Genomic DNA, 18,576 nt, shown 5'->3' with positions numbered 1-18,576 from the left:
AACTCCCTCTGCTTTCCCTCATAATGGGTGTTTATTAGGCCACGGAGTTGCTTTTTCAGCCAATATCCCGTTTATTTGTAGGCTGAAATATACACAAACTCAGATAATGCCTCTAAAAATAGACACTGAGTTTTGTCTTTGGTTTTTGGACAAATAGAATAATATAATTTTCATACAATTTTATTAGTAGGGATCTACCCCTCACACGTATTCCCTTATTTGAGTGAAACTCTTGCACCCTGCACACCAGTGGTTCAGTAGATAGGGCAAAGACTAAAGGGGACATGCGCAACTCAGTTGTGTGCATCTATTTGTTACAAAGCTATTTGATCGCACCCCATTCACCTTCACTCGTACAAAAGGGTATTTTAAAATGTACTTGCAAAGAGTATTGCACCTTTTTAAAATATAATATTCAATTTTATTAATTACATTAACAGTATTTATTTACATTATATTTTAGTTTTCAATGTTTGTTATTTCATTGTAAAACTCAATGTTACTGTAATCAGTCTTTTTGTATTTGTTTTACCTTTAGATAATTTTGTAGGACGAAATTTTGCAATCAGTTTTTTTGTTCTTTTAATTATAGGTATAGAGTTCACCATATTTTGGTACTCACTATTTTGACCTTGTTATTTTTGTTGCTAATATTCAGGGTTGCAACCAATCACACACCACTGCTTTATACATCACGTTTGAAATTGTGCTAAAGTTTCAGATCGATCCCTCCCTTCATTGTTTTACATCAGAGTTTTTAAGTTGTATGTTATTCCTCTGTGGGCTCCACATGAAAGCAAGTTACTCTAATATGTTTGTGGACAAAAAGTTATACATAGTTTTTGTAAAGTATAAACATACTTTAATTGCGTTGCTGCAAAGTTACATGTGTTATTGTTTAACAGTTTAACTGCAAGCCCAACATTTAAAAATCTCCTAAATAACTTTATTAATGCGTACCTTTGAATAAGCTTATACATTGAAATACATTGAAGTGAGATTTACCTCTGCTACTACAGCTACAGGATTTTATTGTGGAGCTGTGTTGCAGGTCCAGATTTTGTTGTGTTTGTGGGAGTCATTGCTGTACACAGATTCGTAATGTTGTCCACCACTAGTTAGGAGTAGAGTCTATCTTGGGAAAAAGTGCATGGTTCAGTAAGAGATCCTTGCGAAGTGCAATACTGTGGTGAAACCAATATAATGTGCGCTATGTTGTGTGTTCATTTTACATGTTTGTATTCTACTTTCTAACTTTCTATCGCTCTTGGTCACTCTTTCTTCCCTCTGTCACCTTCCTTTGTTCTGCCTTCTCCATTTTTATCAATCAACTACTTTCTATCTCTGTCTTCCATTTTTATCTCTGTATTCTCTGTCTATTCCCATCCTATTCTCTATATTTGTATCCCCTCACTCTCGTTTCTCTGGTCTCTTTTGACCCTCATCCTCGTCTTTCTGCCTCTATTCCTCATGTTACTCCTTGCCCCTCCCAGGATTGGGAAGTTTGCTGTCTTTGTGCATGCCAAGATGCCGGAGCTGAAGGTGAACGATCTGAGCAAGAAGTTGCAGGGAGTCCCCGGGCACATCTTCCACCTACAGCTTTATGAGAACCGGCAGATGAAGCACCAAATCCTCCTGCGGGCACAGACAGAGTGAGTGACAGAATTAAGGTGTCTTTGAGTGAGAGGAAGAATGGGAGGTACACTTTTGAGGTGACCGTGAGGGTCTAGCAGAACCATAAACTACTGTAGTGGAAAGGCAGAGAGGGTTAATGTGTCATCCATGATGTCATCAAAGATGCCATTTCAGATGACATCAGTGATGTCATACATGATGTGATTTATTATGTAAATAGTGATGTATTATGGAAAATCACAAGCAGTGCATGAAAAGGGGTAAGTTGTGGTTAGTTCAAATATTTATGGCTACCATTAAAAACAAGTTTCTGCTATTCCATGTTGTCTTCTTATGTATATGATATGTCTTTCACTCCTTGAATTAATCCCATGATTTCTTTAATTCAATTGTATTCACTGTTTGAATCGATCTTCTCAGTTCACCTTGTGAGTATATTTTAAATTCACACTGTTTGAGATTTGTATTTATCCACTATCCTCTTTCACCAGCTCCATCTTTCATATCTGATCTCTTATTACCATACACTGTGTATAATCTCTGTCTTTCTCCGCTTTTACAGAAGTGAGAAGCAGCGATGGATCTCTGCAATGTCTCCTCCCAATCCTCAGACGGATGGCGATATGCTGATGGAAAATGAAGGTAGATTACACTCACTAAGCACACTATATAGGGATCCTATAACTTCATGTCACTGGACACCACTGTTATATCCCTGGTCATTGGACACATAAGGTAATCCAATAGATCCACTTCAATGGATCCGCTTCACTAGAAATGGTATTTCAAGACTAGTCTTATTAGTCTTGAAGTCCAGTTGTTTCAATCTGATAGACTGTTAGTTGTAGATTCCCTACCTTAGAATTCCCCACCAGGAGTCAGTTAGATCCAGAGATTTTTCTCTAGCAGTACCCCTGGTGGGGCGTCGATCGGCTCCGTGTCCATTTTCGGTGTTGTGGTGCCTTGATGACATCACGGTACCTACATAGACGGCAACCATACACACTCATGCCAGTTCTTTATTTTTCCACGCCAGCCTAAGTGCAGAGCCAGAGAAAGCTGCCCTTAGTCGTTTTTTGGCTAGTCTTTTTCAACTTTTGTTGACATCTTTTTTCACGTTTTGAACCCCTGGTGCATCGAGGGATGTACCAACTTCGGACCGGCTTCAAGCCTTGTGGATCTTGTCATCAGGCGATGTCCGTGACGGATCCGCACCTCGCTTGCCTTTGGTGTCTGGAGTGCGACAATGACCAGAAGTGGTGCTCTGAGTGCTGGGCCATTGACCCTGGGGCTTTGCGGTAGCGGTCCCAAATGGTACTGGAGTCCCGGTGCTCGTCTCCGTGTCGCTCCCGTTCTCCTTTTAGAGGAATTTCTTGAACGGTCGCGGAGTTAACAATCCTCATCGCACTTGTAGTCGTAAGGGAGGTCTTCGGGTAAGCTCAGCTATTCTTCAACTTCTCCCCATCGGTCAGCCGACGTGACGAGGGATTCCAAGCGTCGTTGCTCAAAGACTCAGCTCCGGAAACTCCGCGCCCTCCTGCTTTTTCAGGAGCCCGAGCATCTCCTGCCCAAATTCAAAAGTTCTGTGAGGCCCTGTACCTCATTTTTGGGCAGCCCAGCTCTGCTGGTGCACCTTCGGGCCCGCAGAGTTGGTTGGGGGCCATAGGCCTTCGACACCGGCGGCTCTGGCCCCAGCTTCGGAGGGCCCCTGTGGATCCAGGCCTGGATCCAGATCAGTGTCGGTCGATCTCACTCGATCTTCCCCAACATCGGTCCCGACGACAACACTCCCAGCGTTGACCATGCCCCTGGTCGGTGTCGACCCCATCCTCAACCCCGAAGTGGACAAGGAGCCGGACAGACGTCGATCAACGTCAGTTCTAACACCAAAAGGGACCTTTGTCCCTGCATTCATTCCTGGTGTTCATTTTGGGCTAGAAGGTGAGGAAGAAGACTGGGAGGGGCCGCTGGACCCTTTAAGTGACCAGCTTGAAGAACCTGACAGGCGAATGGACCTTGGTGATGCCAGTGGTCTAAACACCTCCCCTGACACTGGCTTCTTTTCTCCCCCTACTGTGGCTAAGGAGGAGTGAGCTTCCTATGCTGTGCTAGTGTGGAGGGCAGCCAAGGTCATCAAGCTCCCTATGGTGGCAGTCAGGACTAACCTCCTGACAGAGGTGCTTCAGCCTGTGGCTTCCACTTCTGAACCGCTTTTGCCGTTCAACAAAGACCTCACGGATGTCCTTCTGGGCACATGGTCCAAGCCAAGCATGGTGGCTCCTGTGGACAGGACGATTGCAAACACAAGGAGATGATGGAATGAGAGCGGAGACTTTTCAGACACGCACCCCCAGTCACAGATCTGGGTTGAATATATCATCGTTCTTTAGCTCACTTTGCCACCCCAGTTCAGATCCAGCCATATGCAAATCAGTCTTGACCCTGAGCCTCATGGGAAAAGTTCATCCCGAACTGCCAGGCCAGTTCCTCCCTGGACCGGAAACAAGCATCCTGGGACCACTTTCGGGGTAACACCCCTCATTAGCCACGCTAGCTTAAATCCAGTGGCAAAGCGAGCAAGTGACCCATGTCTGGGCATACCCTATCAACTTAGGGCGAACAAGGCAAACACAAGGTGATAATGGACAGAGCATTGAAACTTTTCAGACACTCACCCCCAGCCACAGATCTCCTTCCCCTTGAAGACTACTACTCCCTCCATGCCACCGTCTTACATGTCGGAGGATTATTTGGCACTTCTCCGCAAGGACGTTTCAGCTCTCTTGGCCAAGGGAGCCATAGAAAGGGTCCCTATACCAGAAGTAGCTCATGGTTGCTATTCCCACTACTTTCTCGTGCCCAAAAAGGACAAAGGCCTGCGTCCTATCCTAGACCTCCGGAACCCCAACTTCTTTCTCCGGAAGGAGAAGTTCAAAATGCTCACCTTCACCCAAGTTTTGTCTGCACTCGACCCAGAAGACTGGATAGTGGTATGGGGCTTGCAGGACGCTTACTCCCATAGCCCCGTCCTGCCAGTACACAGAAGTTACCTTTGGTACACGGTGGGCCACGAGCCTTTTTAGTTCACCTTGGTCCCCATTCGCCTTACCAGTACCCCTTGGGTGTTCACAAAGGTGATGAAGGTGGTCACAGCTCATCTGAGCAGATCAGGGGTTCCAGTCTTCCCTTTCCCAATGACTAGCTGTTGTTGGCGGGCTCGCCCCAGGCTGTCATCTCCCACCTCCAGACTATGACGGACCTCCTGCACTTGATGTAGTTCACTATCAACATGCCAAAGTCACACCTGACTTCCTCTCAGACGCTCCCTTTCATCGGAGTGGTCTGGACACAGTGCAGTTTCGGGCCTATCCTCCTGAGCAGTGAGTCCTGGATATTCGAGCTATGATACCGATGTTTCAGCCTCTATCCTGGATTTCGGTGAGAATGACTCTGAGACTGCTGGGCCTTATGGCCTCCTGCATCCTGATGGTGGATCATGCCAGATGGCATATGTGGGCTCAGTAGTGGGACATGAAGTTCCAATGGGCACATCATATGGGGAATCTTTCTAACTATGCCCAGATCTCGGACGTAACTGCGTACCAATTGCAGTGGTGGCTAACAAACCAAGATTGGGTCAGAGGCAGATCCCTCTCCCTTCCCCAACCAGATCTGGTTGGGGAAGGGTGTTGATGAATGCGTCACTTCTGGGGTGGATCGGCCATCTGGGAAAGACACAGTTCAGAGGCATCTGGCCTCCAGCAGAGAGTCCAGCAGAGTCCGGTCTCCATAATCAACCTTTTGGAGCTCCTGGCGATCAGGCTGGCACTGCAGGCATTCCTTCCCTCTCTCAAGGGGAAAGTGGTGCAGGTGTTCACAGACCACTGCCATGTGGTACTGCAACAAACAGGGCAGGATGGGGTTGTGGACTCTTTGTCGGGAGGCTCTCTGCCTCTGGACATGGTTGGAACTTCAGGACATAACCCTGGTGAGTTAACTCCTGACGGATTCTCTTAACGCCAGAGCAGATGAATTCAGCCGTTGGTGCCTGGTCGATCACGAATGGCGTCTCGATCTGGAGGTGGCGCAATGTCTCTTTCAGTGGTCAGGAGAACCTTGGTTAGATCTGTTCGCCTCCGAAGAGAACGGGCACTGTCCACAGTATTGTGCATTGGAGTTTCCGGGGCGGTGCTTGCTCGGTGACACTTTTAGTCGCAAGTGGAGCTGCTGCCTTCTGTACGCCTTTCCACCTGTACCACTTCTGTCCAGAGTGCTCAAGAAGATCAAGCACGACCGGGCTCAAGTCGCTCTTGTAGCTCTGTTTTGGGCATGAAGAGACTGGTTCCCCGACCTTCTGAACATGGTCATCAATCCTCCGATCAGACTGCCCCTTCGGGAGGATCTTCTGTCACAGCAGCAGGGGACGGTTCTTCTCCGAACCTGTTTAGCCTCCACCTCCTTGCGTGAAGATTGACCGGTGGCAGTTCACAGCTTTCGACCTTCTGCCCGAAGTCGGTGATGTTATCTTGGCAGCCAGGCGTCCCTCCACTAAAACAGTATATACCTGTAAATGGAGCAAATATGTGGCAAGGTGTTCAGCAAAGGTTGTTGACCCTCTTCCTGTTCTACTTTCCGGGGTTCTTTTGAACATACTTTCTTTGGCCCGGCAGGATCTGCTTTTGGCACTCTTACAGGCTATCTTGCAGCTATCTCTGCTTTTCTTCGGCTGCCAGATCAGCCTTACTTATTCAAATCTCCTATTGTAAATAGAGTCTTTAAGAGCCTTACTTATATGTTCCCTCAATCTCCTTTCGTAATGCCCCAATGGGATCTGAATCTGGTTCTCACTGTTCTCATGTGTGTTGTTCCCTTCAAGCCTCTTCATAACTGCCCGCTCAGGTTGCTGACTCAAGACTGCCCTCCGTGTTGCCATCACCTTTGCTCGCAGGGTGAGTGAGCTGCAGGCTTTATCTTCCAAGCCCCCTTTCTTTTCTGTTTTTTCGGATAAAGTGGTGCTTCATACGAAACCTTCATTCCTTCCTAAAGTCGTCATGCCTTTCATGTGGGACAATCTATCACTCTGCCCCTCTTTTAACCACCCCCACATCCGACCATGGAGAAGGAGAGACTCCACCGTCTGGATCCAAAACGTGTATTGTCTTTTTATCTTGATCGCACTAAGGTCTTCCAGGGGGATGATCAATTCTTCGTTGGCTATGTGGGTTCCAATAAAGGTCCAACTGTTCAGAAATGGACCATATCCCGATGGGTTGTCCTCTGCATTAAAATATGCTATGCTTTGGCCAAGCAGGAACCTCCTGTGGGGTTGCTTGCTCACTCCACCAGAGTAACAGTGGCAACCATGGCGTTAGAACGTAGGGTCCCAGTCCTCGGTATATGTCAGACAGCAATGTGGGGGTCCCTGCGCACATTTACCAGACACTACTGCCTGGACAGCCAAGTCCGGAGAGACAGATACTTTGCCCATTCGGTCCTCCAGGACTTCCTGGTATGATCTTGGTTCGCAGACCCTCTTCCGGGGATGGTATTGCTGGGGTACTTAATCTAAGGTAAGGAATCTATAACTAACAGTCTCTATCAGATGAACAAGTTTCTTACCTTTGGTAACAATGTATCTGGTAGAGACATATGTTAGTTTTAGATTCCTTAGAGTCCCACCCATGCTCCCTGTTCTGCTATCTGATTTCTGGGACTTCACTACAGGGCCCTAGTTTTGACGCACTAGTGGTCAGTGTCTTTCATGGCTCTGTACTTCTGGCATGGGAAGTTGTGTTAAGAACTGATGTCAGTACGCATGTGCTGCGTCTATGTAAGTTCCGCAACGTCATCCCGGTACCCACGACAACAGATGAAGAGCCGACCAACGCCACCTTATGGCACACAGGAGCACTGCTAGAGAAAATGAGAAAAATCTCCGGATCCAGACTGACGACTGGGGGAAATCCTATGGTAAGGAATCTACAACCAACATATGTCTCTACCAGCTACATAATTACCGACGGTAAGTAAATTGTTCTTTGATGTGAACCAGACTTACACCTCACAGAGACATAGCTTTTTAAAGCAATGTGTCCAGGTGATACCTTGACCATGTGGTCACCTTCCCTTTGACATTTATTGTGTGGGTGTTCAAGGGAAGTCCTCCACTTCCTGAACTGTCTTTGTTACCTATGATTACTCATCTCTGCACCAATTAATTGGTCTTCTGGTGGTAAAGGTTACAGACACATTATCTCACCTGTAGTGTTCTGGTCAACTTGACTCTAGAGCACTGTGCCAGCTTATCAAGTTCATTGTTTGGGTTTTTGATGTACTTACATTCTTTAGAATGTTGGTGGATTTTGAATGTGAAGGGGAGTTGAGACAGTTTCAGGCAAGGTGCCTGCGATCAGCCTCGGGTGGTTCAGCTTCATGTATTACTCACCGAATAATCCTTGTTCTCACTTCCTATTGCCTCCACTTCATCACCATATAAACCATTGGTTCTGTGTTCAACGTAGCTCTGCTGCACTAAGCTATCTATATTAGGTGCCACAGCATCAGTTGTACCTTGGCTACTATGCATTGAAAAAGAAACCTGGCTGCGGGCATCTGCGAACACTTCTAGCTTAAGGAGCTGATTTAGAGTTTGGCTGAGAGGTGACTATATTGGAGCAGCACCGAAATACCCTACCCGCCAAACTCACAGTTTGCCTGTCTAATTTAGAGACAGGCAGACCGAAAGTATGCAGACTATGGAGCCTGCTGTAGCTCTGTCAGAGACATATTCCTCCAATGGAGTACGGTCTATCAGCGGTTAGCCATCTGACTACCCACTCAATTTAAAGTGGGCGGCGGATAGCTTTTTTGAGAATCAATCAATTTTAGGTCTCACGCCTAGCGTTGCAGTGCGCAGCATTGCCCGCGCAGCACGAGACCTCTTGGAAGGGGGTTTTGAAAGCTGACCACACGCTATCTCCGCTTAGCAGGGATGATTGATGTCCGCCCTGGGGCGCAGATCACCGCCCGCTAGGCCGCGGACTGCAGGCAGGCCCCCGGGGCACCGGAGCGCAGCCGACTACATTCAACAGGCCTCTAAAGAGGGGAGTAGTGTTCTCAGGACATGCCCCGCCGAGGCCACCCCCGGCACTCACTGCCGCCGTATGAGAGTTGCTGCTGTATGCAAGTAGAGTCCTCCTTCGCGACCCACCGGGCCCGGCAAACACCCAGCCCAGGGCCTCAGGCCGCCTATCACAACTCAGGCCTCGATCTCCTTCCTCGTTTCCCGCCAGGCGTCAGTTGGTGATCACAGGGAGGCACAACCCCGCGCGCTCAGCAGGGGGGGGGGGCACAGGAGAAGCAAGACCCCATCAAGTGTCGGGAATTAGCGTCTTCCCCCAACCGGCGCCAATGCCGATTCGCAGACCGAGGCCCGTACCCGAATCCCGGCTGCCACGCTCTTGTCCCACCGCTCCTCACCTCCACAACTCAGGGGAGCCATCCGCTTCCGTAGGCAGGGGTATAGGATCGCTCGTCCGCTCACAAGGCTCCGCCAGCAGTTGGGCCCACAGAGATGGCTTCCCGGCACCACCAGTGCCGCGCCTCGCAGCCCCCAGTCTCCCGGAAGATCGCAGTCAGGCTGCCGCTGGGCATACAAATTGGCGGCTAGCTCGCGGCGCTTCTCTCCTACCACTCGCCACCGGCTATTTCACCCCGAATCGTTCCCTGCAGGGCAGTTCACCAGGGTGGGTCAGGCACCAGCTCTCTCTGTCAGGCGATCCCAATCACGGCAGCTCAGAGGCTCCCCGCCAGCGACAGGCCGCCGCCAGGCCCGCCGGTGCCACAGCAAAGCCGGGGGCCGGGCTGGCTGAACAGAGCACAAAAGCCACAGAGGAGCCAACAAAGCCACACTCGACTGTAAGCTTGGATGGGCTCCAGAAAGGGAGCTATGACAAGGCTTATGGCTGGCGGCGTCGGAGGGATAGGGAAACACATCCTATCTCATTGCCATCTTAGCCACGCCCCCGGATAGCTTTTTTTGATTTCCTTCACTGCTATGTTAAACCTGATGATGAGGAACAGTAAAAAGAAAGACCATAACCCCCCACACGAGGTCACAATTTGCTTCATATCAAACCCATCATACGCAGAAGGCAGTTGTATAATGTAAACAATCTGGTACCTATTATGAATCTGTCATTTTCTATGCCCATCACGGAAGGGTGCGCCTTATATACTTCCATCACTGTCTGTCCTTCCCAACAGTGGTGCCGCAGTTATCCTTCCTTAAAAAGGCCATACCCATTATTTATTTTATATATATATATGACATTATGTCCTTCATTTTTTGTTGTGTGGAAGAAATATCCTGCCTTCACTTGAAAAAGATTTGCTGCCTTTTTTTGCTCCTTTGATGCTGTGATTGCTTGAAGAGTCATTTGGAAGAGGTCCTTACCTGGCCGTCCTCACCGTGGAGTGGTGAGCAGGAACATTGTTGCATATATATGCTCGCCATTTCAACACTCTCTTTCAGTGCCTGACTGATGCAAGGGTATTGTCTTACATTAATGTAGTAAACATGAGAATGAGAAGAACTGAGGATTCAAGAAGAAAGTGGAAATCACTTCAGCAGTAGCATATATATATATATATATATATATATATATATATATATATATATATATATATATATATATATATATATATATATATATATATATATATATATATATATGCTACTGCTGAAAATCACTTCTTTCACTTTCTTCTTGAATCCTCAGTTCTTCTCATTCTCATGTTTACTACATTAATGTAAGACAATACCCTTGCAGCAGTCAGGCACTGAAAGAGAGTGTTGAAATGGCGAGCATATATATGCAACAATGTTCCTGCTCACCACTCCACGGTGAGGACGGCCAGGTAAGGAGCAGTAGCATATATATATATATATATATATGCTACTGCTGAAAATCACTTCTTTCACTTTCTTCTTGAATCCTCAGTTCTTCTCATTCTCATGTTTACTACATTAATGTAAGACAATACCCTTGCAGCAGTCAGGCACTGAAAGAGAGTGTTGAAATGGCGAGCGTGCTGGTCCAGCTCACCCTTCCCTTTGGGTAATGCCTTTGTTATTTCGAGGGTAGTCCACTTGGTTAGGCTGGAACCCAATTAGCCTTGGTTTGTAAATACTGTTGATGAAGGTAAAGTGTATCTACCACAAGTGATAAAGAATATTCAAAGTCCTTCAATGTCTCTTTAAGATTGCTATTTTATTTTAGATGATGAATCTGTCCCTGATTTTGAGTAAATATGTCATTCAGAAGCTCTGTCCATCACCACCCCCCTTTTCCAAAATCGGTTTTATCCACACTATGTGTGGGAGGGTATACTCAGACGTGAGTCCCTTGCTCATTGCACCATCAGGATTCAAGCAAGCCGGGCCGAAGAAGGCTGTGATGCCAGAAACCGGTCCCCGGAAGCTTGTTTCCTTCCCAGTATAAGAATTGGCTTGGTAGTTTGGTTTGCCCTGTTCCCATCATGCACTGGGACAGGAACAGACTAATTTGCATATAGCCAGGTTCTGAGCTGGGATGGTGCAGTGAGCTAAAAAACGGTGATGGATTAAAACCATGATCTCTTGACTTGGTAAGAGTAAATTTCTGCATCATTCAGAAGCTCTGTCCATCACCACCCCCCTTTTCCAAAAATGGCTAGGAGAGGAGCCATACATGTGGCTTTTATGGACCTTCCCTGTGCCTTTGACTTAGTGGACAAAGGAACTATGGGACATCATAGAGATTGCAGGAGTTAATCCTCCTTTATTGAGTATCCCAAAAAGCCTCCATTGAGATACCTATATGAGGGTTCAATACACCCAGCTTGGAGATAAGAAGTACCCCATTCATGTTACCTGCTGGGTGAAATAGAGCTGTATATTGCCCTTTTTTAATTAATTTTCTACATCAATGCCCTTGACATCTTTTTAAGATCTTGCACCCCTGATTTCACCAAAATCGGTTCATGTTTGGTCCCCGTCCTCTTGTATGCGGACCATGCAGTCCTTTTAGCGCACACTGCTAACAGACTGCCAGCTATCTTAGATGGGTTCCATAGTTTTATGCAGGGGTTGAATCTCAAGATTAATCACAATAAATCTTATATCTTAACTTGTGGCCTATAAGAATACCTATTCAAAAAAGTTTCTTATTGAAGAAACCCCTGTAATGAAAACAAGGAATTTTTGTTATTTAGGCATTATATTCACTACAAACATGAGTTGGGAACGCTTAACAACTCAGAGGTCCCAATCAATTGAGGTTGTGTACGAAACACTTTTTAGGTTTGCTAAAGAAACTAGGAAATAAGCCCCCCAAGAAATGTCTGTGCTTTATAAAAGCAGATGTCTATCTATGGGCACGTGTGTGGGGGCATCTGTCTGTGAAGCCTTAACAGTTGATAGAGAACAGGTTTTTAAATAGGCTCCTAGGACTCCCTAGATCTACTATGAGTTTTATATCACATCAAGAACTGGGCCTAGGTTTCTCTGGGTCAAAGTCTGGTCCACACCTGAATAGCAGTATAGTGGAGGATTGTTTGCTCCAAAGTAACACATTAGCCATCCCTTGGATTAATTATGTCCAGAACACTCTTCGAAATCTAGGACTGAGTAGCCTCTTTGAGACCACAGGTAATATCAGATCATCTTCTAAGGTCCTGATAAAGGGAAAGTATTTTGCACATAAAGAACATCTAAGACTCAGCAAGCTACCTGACAAAGTAACAGTTCAATCTTATATACCTCGTATAGCAAGCAATAGTATGGATCCTTATTTAACGTGGTAAAGGTACCCATACACAGGTTTTATTTAACAAGGCTCGGACTTATTATGATTCATTTTTTAGGGGCCTTTCCTGTTACAGGGTCCTGGTTTGCCTCCCTACCGTGCTGTCCTTGTGATGGAGTTTCCTCCCAGTCAACGAAGCACTTTATGTGTTCTATATTTGTCTGTTAGATTGCGCTTCCGACGTTGTCCTGTTGTAAGTGGCAAGTCGCTTAACACAGATCAAGAGGGTTTGCTTGTTTTACAACGTCTTGAGTCCCTGATGCAGTGGTGTAGCAAGGGGGTGGATCGGTCCGCCATGGTCATCATGAGTTTTGGCTCCCCCCCCTTCCTGACACCCCGCTCTTACTTATGGCTGTCGCAGGGGCAGCCGCTGCAGGAATCGGCAGCATCTCCCCATTCCTTCATACGGCAAACGCATTGACCGCCATGGGTGGCCGAAGGTCTAGCTACGACACTGCCCCGACAATTTGTGTTGCAGTCTTGAGTTTTATCACTCAGGCGTTAAAAATAAGGAAAACATCTGGATTGTGATTTGTGGTGTCGATTGTACGGTGGCAGATGTTTTTTAACCATTAACTGAACTGTTCTGATATTGATATTATGAGATTTTATTATGTATTTTAAACAGTGTGGTTTTATGGTCTTATCTCTAACCGAATAAAGATGTTATTGATTGATAGTTAATGACTGCACTAAAGTGTGCCCATCAAAAACACGAGAATGCCGTCCCCCCTTAATCCTGAATCACCTCTCCTATCTCATTCTCCTCCTGGCACCGACACTCACCTTTGAATAGCCCTACCACCACAGTAGCCTGTTATTGCCTCTTCAGCCTTGAAAGAATATCTCTCACTTCTTCACATTCCAAAGAAAACCATTAAAACAAATTATACGACTGTGATGGCTTCTTCCAGGCATGCAAATCTGCACCTGCCTCAAGAAAAAGCACTGAACGTTGCCTCCTTTACCTTTTCATCTTTCCAAAGATCCATACCCACATCTCTGAGCACACAGTTGGCAGGTGCACAGCAGATCACAGTTCAGTTTCCTTACCGCGAAATGCAAATACATTCAGAGCTTAACCTTCTCCTGCCTCTCACATTCCATCTAGCATACGTCCCAGACACCTACTATTCTCCCTTATTTACTGCCAACTCTAATTTAGAGTGCTTATTTGCTTTAATTATGAACCCTTCCTCTGGGACACCCCCTATTTGACCTTCAGTACAGCCATCCTTTTGAAAGTCTTCGGCAGTAGCTCTAAAGAGCCCCCTCCACCAGATTGAACACTTGTATTGCCATTATCTCCTGTACCCCTGCACGGTATTTAACTTGCTCTCCATAACTTGTGCCCTGTCTGGAGTTCAAAACCTCTTTGGAAGCCCCACTTAAAGCCATAAATATACATATTCAAAATTGCCACACTCCAGATCTATAACAGCAGAGTGTATTCAATGTGTTTTTCACTGATCCTGCTGGAAATCTCATCCTCCAGCTCAGAAAGACAGCCCATGGAACGGTCATTTTATTGTGTCTGAGGTGCAGTGAGATGCATACCTCAGAGAAGAATCCAGTGTCCATTCGAATGTCAAGTTCTGTTTGTCAGTGCTTCTCAATTGTTCTTTTTTTCTCAGACATCCTGCAGGTGCAGTGCATCAAAGCCTACAAGGCCCAGGAACATGATGAACTGTCCTTGGAGAAAGCTGACATTCTGGCCCTGAAAACTAGGACTAGTGATGGTGAGTAGAGAAGTTCCACTCCTGTGCCTGCCAATTACTATTCCACCTCCCCAGCCAACACTGGACCTTATTTAGGAACGTGTTCGCTTCCTGGAACCCCTTTTAGGTCTTTGCTACTGACAGTGCTTGCTGTCTTTTAGAGACCTATTGCTTCCAATGCATCACATGTACTTAGTGGGCTTTTGGCCAGTCCCTTGCTTATGAGTGGATGACTTTATTGTCTATCTCACTTTTCCTGCTCCTGATTTAAAGACTTTCCTCCCTGTTCCTTTTTGTGTCCCACCCATGAGCGTTTCAGTGTTTTGATTGGATGATGTATGCTTCATTTGCTGACATCAGACTTTGCATTGCGGGGCATATGATATTTTTTTTGCCCCTTTCTCTCTCCCTGGTCCTCCACCTCTCTTAGCCACTTTTTATTAATCCACTCCAAAGCTACCCACCCACCCCTAATACCTGGTTGCCATCAGGTCCTTGCTATGCTACAAGCTGTGGGCCGCAATCTTGGCAGGTGGACATCTTTAAAACATTTTTTATCATTTCACGATGGCCATAAGTGGGTGTGTATTAGCACTAATGCACCTTAGGCATATTTCAATGTATTTTGTTCATAATTTAACAAAATTAATTTTAAGATATCTGCTGCAGATATACGTGCATCTGTGGTGACCATCTTTGAATGCAGTTTGTTGCCCATACCTGCATCTTGCCATTGAGAATTGCTTCGCGCCGACCGGGGAAGGCTCCCTTTAACAAAAACTTCTGCAGGCTGTTGAGACCCCCCACCGTCTCCCTCCCGCCGTCCTGCTGTTACCAACATCTTCAGCGGGGCCGCCGAGTGGAGCGAGGCGAGGGGCTGCCTACAACTCCCGGCAGCCCTCGAGGTCTCCAGCCACAGCCCCAGCACGCCGCGTCAGGAGGCGCATAAAGGGCGTCACTGCTGCATCGAGCAGTGACACGCTGTTTTTGCCCATACCTGCATCTTGCCATTGAGAATTGCTTCGCGCCGACCGGGGAAGGCTCCCTTTAACAAAAACTTCTGAAGGCTGTTGAGACCCCCCACCGTCTCCCTCCCGCCGTCCTGCTGTTACCAACATCTTCAGCGGGGCCGCCGAGTGGAGCGAGGCGAGGGGCTGCCTACAACTCCCGGCAGCCCTCGAGGTCTCCAGCCACACCCCCAGCACGCCGCGTCAGGGGGCGCATAAAGGGCGTCACTGCTGCATCGAGCAGTGACACGCTGTTTTTGCCCATACCTGCATCTTGCCATTGAGAATTGCTTCGCGCCGACCGGGGAAGGCTCCCTTTAACAAAAACTTCTGCAGGCTGTTGAGACCTCCCACCGTCTCCCTCCCGCCGTCCTGCTGTTACCAACATCTTCAGCGGGGCCGCCGAGTGGAGCGAGGCGAGGTGCTGCCTACAACTCCCGGCAGCCCTCGAGGTCTCCAGCCACACCCCCAGCACGCCGCGTCAGGAGGCGCATAAAGGGCGTCACTGCTGCATCGAGCAGTGACACGCTGTTTTTGCCCATACCTGCATCTTGCCATTGAGAATTGCTTTGCGCCGACCGGCGAAGGCTCCCTTTAACAAAAACTTCTGCAGGCTGTTGAGACCCCCCACCGTCTCCCTCCCGCCGTCCTGCTGTTACCAACATCTTCAGCGGGGCTGCCGAGTGGAGCGAGGCGAGGGGCTGCCTACAACTCCCGGCAGCCCTCGAGGTCTCCAGCCACACCCCCAGCACGCCGCGTCAGGAGGCGCATAAAGGGCGTCACTGCTGCATCGAGCAGTGACACGCTGTTTTTGCCCATACCTGCATCTTGCCATTGAGAATTGCTTCGCGCCGACCGGGGAAGGCTCCCTTTAACAAAAACTTCTGCAGGCTGTTGAGACCCCCCACCGTCTCCCTCCCGCCGTCCTGCTGTTACCAACATCTTCAGCGGGGCCGCCGAGTGGAGCGAGGTGAGGGGCTGCCTACAACTCCCGGCAGCCCTCGAGGTCTCCAGCCACACCCCCAGCACGCCGCGTCAGGAGGTGCATAAAGGGCGTCACTGCTGCATCGAGCAGTGACACGCTGTTTTTGCCCATACCTTCATCTTGCCATTGAGAATTGCTTCGCGCCGACCGGGGAAGGCTCCCTTTAACAAAAACTTCTGCAGGCTGTTGAGACCCCCCACCGTCTCCCTCCCGCCGTCCTGCTGTTACCAACATCTTCAGCGGGGCCGCCGAGTGGAGCGAGGCGAGGGGCTGCCTACAACTCCCGGCAGCCCTCGAGGTCTCCAGCCACACCCCCAGCACGCCGCGTCAGGAGGCGCATAAAGGGCGTCACTACTCCCTCTCGCGGGACGCGAGCTGGACGCTGGGCGAAGCCTGGGCCAAGGGTGGGCCCGTCCTAGCCCGTCACAGACCGGAGGAGACCGGGCCGGGCGCACCCCCCTAATATCCAAGCCAAGGTAAAATTTCGCGCAAAAGCCTGCAACAAAGTTACAAAGTGTTCTATTACCATTCACAACACATTAATTATCTAAGGCTCATTCACTTCATTTTTCTTGGTCAAAAAACATACAATGACAACAAGAGGCTCTAGAAGCAAAACCATTAAAAAAAAACATGACGACCACAGTCGGCCCCATCGAACAATTTCTTCATAAAGTAAACGAAACTATAGATCAAACAGTACTGATGATTGATCGCCGAGTCTCTTATGAGCTAGATCAAGCACGACGTTCATCTTTGGGCATGTTGGCACAGGCTCAAACTCCAAATGCTGCACTTCAAAATAAGTTGACTTTGGAAACAAATGACGAAACACACACATTACCAAATACAGTCGACCTATCAGTAGCCTCGCAATTGTCTAACTCACAATCCTCTCAGGATCTCGAACAGACCCCCGATATTTTTGCAAGTTTACAGCCAACAAAAAATGATTTAACACAGTCAGAATCCAGAGGTGTCAGGGAGGGAGCAATCCCTAAACAATAGATTCATATAGAATCACACCCTAAGAGCCCAACACATATTATTGACACAAACTCTGATTCTGAACAATCTTTTAGTGACCAAAATCAACAGAATATTGTTACCACAGAATCTACTAATAACATTATTTCTGACGTACTCATAGTCGAAGACCACGTGAACAGGCCTAACTCTAAACATACTCGACAAGATACGTTGGTTTCTCACCCGACAAGAACCACAAGACATACCAAGGTAGAACCATCCATGCTAAAAGAAATCCTGGAAATAGTAAAACATCAGCTACAACCTATACAAAAAAGTCTTGAAATAATAGAAAAGCAAATGGCTATACTAATCGCCACTGTCAAAACAACCACTAACCCAAGGAAAAATGACTTTCCACCCTTATTAGGCACACCGCCAACCCCAGTAAAACCAATGCTACCAATACATCGAATCAATTAATGAATAATTCGGCTATCACAAATACCATAAATACAAATACAAGAGAATCAGAAAAAAAATCAACTAATCAAACTCTTCCTCTGAAAATTAAGCCCAATCAGGACAATGCTAAAATCACTTCTGGTCCTCAAAACCAATCACTTGCAAAACCTATTCCTGCTAAAGCACCACCGGTAACAACCCTTTCCATTCCACCTGCATCAAATACTTCCCGACAGGAACAACCACAGAGACAAACCAGTAAATCAGAACGACCTAATAAAAGATGGCCAAAATCAGTAAATCTTCCACCGGAAGCCGCACCCTTTGTAGCCATATTAACTGGGGTCCCAGAACTAAGTAAAGACACAGATGAACCTACCTGGTCCTTACTAAATAAAGCACGCTACTGGCTAAACATCAACAGGCCCAATCACCCAAATAACAACACCAGAAACACCACGGTGGGAAGGGCCTCTTGGATAGGTCACCAGCCAAAAACAATCCATGGTGATTGTATAATAGTTAACTTTGAAAACCCACGAGCAGTGGATTACATCTGTTCTTGGGAAACTCCAGAAAATAAAGAAGGAATAGACGTCAAACGTTTATCCTTTTTTTACCCTCGACAAAACCACCGTTTCGAGGATCCTAACTGGCCATCAAATTGGTCCTGGAGTCAACCTGACCAAGGACCAAGAAACTGGAACCAGGGCGACAGGGGTCAGGGAAATAACCAAAGGTACCACTCTCAGGGGGACTGGGGATACGATCACAGAGACCGAGGAGACTGGAATAATTATGGCAGGAGGGCATATCAACATTCCCACAGAGAACCCTGGACCGGAATTCCAACTTTCAATCATTACAGCTGCTTAGACATGGTCGATTGACCGTCATCACAGTCTCATACATCAAGATTTCTGCCCAATACTAGAGTATACCTACTTTCT

General features: G+C 47.3%; 1 protein-coding gene across 1 annotated transcript in view; it reads left to right on the top strand.

Annotated features, from left to right (window-relative positions):
* Positions 1-18,576, top strand: part of ARHGEF19 (Rho guanine nucleotide exchange factor 19) — a 368,972-nt gene that overhangs the window by 330,969 nt on the left and 19,427 nt on the right. The window contains exons 13-15 of the mRNA XM_078642838.1: positions 1,494-1,652; positions 2,198-2,277; positions 14,117-14,221. Of these exons, the coding sequence (XP_078498964.1) occupies positions 1,494-1,652; positions 2,198-2,277; positions 14,117-14,221 (344 nt within the window). The remainder of the gene's footprint in view (positions 1-1,493; positions 1,653-2,197; positions 2,278-14,116; positions 14,222-18,576) is intronic.

Source organism: Lissotriton helveticus, chromosome 5_1, assembly GCF_964261635.1.
Source record: "Lissotriton helveticus chromosome 5_1, aLisHel1.1, whole genome shotgun sequence".
In the NCBI taxonomy this organism is placed as follows: Eukaryota; Metazoa; Chordata; class Amphibia; order Caudata; family Salamandridae; genus Lissotriton; species Lissotriton helveticus.
This window is presented reverse-complemented; position numbering and strand designations above follow the sequence as displayed.